General features: G+C 48.8%; 2 protein-coding genes across 2 annotated transcripts in view; one reads left to right on the top strand and one right to left on the bottom strand.

The window, feature by feature from the left end:
• SLC1A6 (solute carrier family 1 (high affinity aspartate/glutamate transporter), member 6) overlaps positions 1–2,895 on the bottom strand; it is a 57,934-nt gene that overhangs the window by 40,595 nt on the left and 14,444 nt on the right. The window lies entirely within an intron of this gene.
• Positions 2,520–2,895, top strand: part of CCDC105 (coiled-coil domain containing 105) — a 14,959-nt gene continuing 14,583 nt past the window's right edge. The window contains exon 1 of the mRNA XM_008591355.1: positions 2,520–2,895. This exon is cut by the window's right edge and continues 24 nt beyond it. Within this exon, the coding sequence (XP_008589577.1) occupies positions 2,520–2,895 (376 nt within the window).

Below are 2,895 nucleotides of genomic sequence, written 5' to 3'. Positions count from 1 at the left end.
GCTCGGGGGGGGGGCTGGGGGGGGGGCACGGGGGGAACACTGAGGGTTGCGATCCGTTGCCGGACACGGAAAAAGACAAAGACAAAAAAAAAAAAAGAAGTATCCAAAGTGGGCCGTCAAAGCCAGGAGTCAGACGTGAGTTTTGGAAATTGACATAGAGAGTCAAAACTGGGTTTGGGAGATGAAAATAAGAAGTTGGCCAGATTAAGCAACAGTCTGCACCAATTTCAAAGCTCAGATAATAATATTGTATACCAGGAGTGTGTTGGTGTAAAATGTTGAACCAGTAAAAGCTAGAATGGGACAGACTGCAGCCCCATCTATAAACAGCCTTAATGCATGTCACCAGAGAGCTACGTGAGATCCAAAATCTTCATATATAGGTCTGGCACAATTAAGCTTCCTTGGGTGTTTCTCAGGTAGTTTGGCACAAGCACTACCCAATAGAGGCACTCATACGCCAGGCGGAAAACCAACCCAATGAGATCCTCTGGTCAGGAAGGCAGAAGCCTTAAATGAAGCAAAGGTAGATGGCTGAGTATAGAATGTTGTTCCATGTGAGCTGTCTCCCTGGTTCTTTGTGAAAGCCTCTCTGCACCTCCTGGTTTTGGAACAGCTCACTCATGTGTTCATTCAGTTTTGAGAAATGACAAGTAAACATTTGCATAGTGCTTACTATGTGACAGCCATGACATTTCACTCATGTTAACTCATTTCATCCTTGCCACAATCTTATTATCTTAATTGACAGATGAGAAATCACGGGCTCAGAGAAGTTAAGTAACTTTCTCAAGGTCACACAGATAGTAAGTGTCAGAATCGTAATTTGAACCCCAAATTGTCTGGCTCTAGAATATTGACCATAATACTATCAAGACTCTTGTGAAAATTTGTTGAGCCAGAAACCACTGGCCCCAGCGGCTAATGACTGTGCTACACCCACATTCCCACACATCTTCGAAACAAGCCTCCATCATCAAAGGGTACTTGCCCCCATCTCTTCCTGATGACCCTAAAAAACATAACGGTGGGTCTCCAGCATGGCTCACCTGGGAGCCTTTGGTTGTCTGTCTTATTTCTCCCCATTACTGAATGATCCTCTGATTTTTGCAAAGCCGGTAGCATTCATTCCTTCTTCATCCTTGCACCTGTCATTCACACAAAAGAACATGTATTCATTCCTCTATCCGTATGCTCATTTAATAAATATTTATTGAGTACTTGCTATGAGCCACGACCTGGGCTGGGTGCTAGGTGTGGGAAACAGTGGTATATGAGAGGCAAGGTCACCACTCTCGTGAAGTTCACAGTCTGACGAGGAAGATGGACTAAGGAGCCAAGTAAAGAATATATGTCCCTCAACAGTTGGATGGATAAACAAAGTTATGGTGCATAGATAAAATGAAATATTCATCAGCCATAAAAAGGGATGAAGCACCTTACATGCTACAACAGGGACAACCTTGAAAACATTTTGCTAAGTGAAAGAAGCCAGACACAAAAGGCCACATGTTGTATGACTCCATTTATATGAAATGTCCAGAGCAGGCAAATCCATAGAGACAGAAAACACATTAGTGGTTACCAGGAGCAGAGGGGAAAGGGAAACAGGAGTGACTGCTAATGTGGACAGGGTTTTACTTGCGGGTGATGAAAATATATTAGAACTAGATAGAAGTGTTGGTTGCACAGCACCGTGAAGGTACTACATGCCTCTGATTCGTGCACTTTAAAATCATTCATTTTATTTACGAGAAGTTTATCTCAAAAATAAAATAAAATAGAATGATCACAGCATGTGATTAGTGCCATTCACCCCTTTATCACACGTGTATTGAGGGCCTCCTATGTTCCATGAATTGTGCTAGGCTCTGAGGATACAAGACTAGCAAGGTTCCTGCTCTCGAGACTCTCAGATTTCTCTAGGGCAGGTGGGGAAAGACCAAATATTAAAAAGTCAATCAATGGATAAGATACTTTCAAATAGTGATGAGTGCTACGAAGACACTAAAGGAAATATAAGACTAAAAGTGCTGCTTTTGAGAAGTCAAGGAAGGCACCAAGAACCCAGCCAGCCAAAACTCTGAAGACTGAGAAAGAGCCAACCGAGGAAAGCACACGGACAGGAGAATCCCACACAGAGGGAACAGCAAATCCAAAGCTTGGGAGAGGGAGAGGGCTTAGGGCATTCTAACAGCTGGAAGAAGGACCGTGTGGCTGGAGGGTGGGAAGCGAGAGGGGTGCTAGAAAAGGTCAGCTTTCTCAAGGAGCCAGAATTCCAAGGCACCTCTGCCAGGCTCCAAAGACTCATCCTACCCCTCCCCCCACCAGCCTTTCCCCTCCCCCACTTCTGGAACTCCGTCTGCGTTGTTGCCCCGTCGCCATGGTGATGGGCGCTGTCAGTTCGCTCACTCTCTAGGCCAGGAAAGCGTTGAGTGTCGCTGAGTTGGGGGGGGGGAGGGGAGTCCCTGCCTCTCTGCGTGGAGGTCCCGGGCCAGGCAGGTCACCAAGCAGGAACCATGCCTGTGTTGGCACCTCCAGCTGAGCACAGCCAGGACACTCGCGTCGGGGCCCCAGCTTGGCGCGAGGCAGCACTGGCCATGGCGAGGAAGGCGCACCGTGTGACTGACCGCTGCGGGCAGGAGGCGGTGACCATGTGGCAACCCAAGGACAGTGTGCGGGACCCACACGTGGTGCGCCACCTCTGTCGCGCTGCCTACATCCTGCCCTGGCGCTTCCACGTGGAGATGATAGAAGGTGGCGGCACCTTGGAGAAGCCACCACCCGGCGAGGGCGTCACGCTGTGGAAGAGCAAGATGAAGCCACCTGCCTGGCCCGCCCGCCTGCCGCTGCCCCTGCACCGCGACGCGCGCGCCCTGCAGACGGCCGAGGTGG

This window comes from Galeopterus variegatus, unplaced genomic scaffold, assembly GCF_000696425.1.
Source record: "Galeopterus variegatus unplaced genomic scaffold, G_variegatus-3.0.2 Scaffold6860, whole genome shotgun sequence".
Lineage (NCBI taxonomy): Eukaryota > Metazoa > Chordata > Mammalia > Dermoptera > Cynocephalidae > Galeopterus > Galeopterus variegatus.
This window is presented reverse-complemented; position numbering and strand designations above follow the sequence as displayed.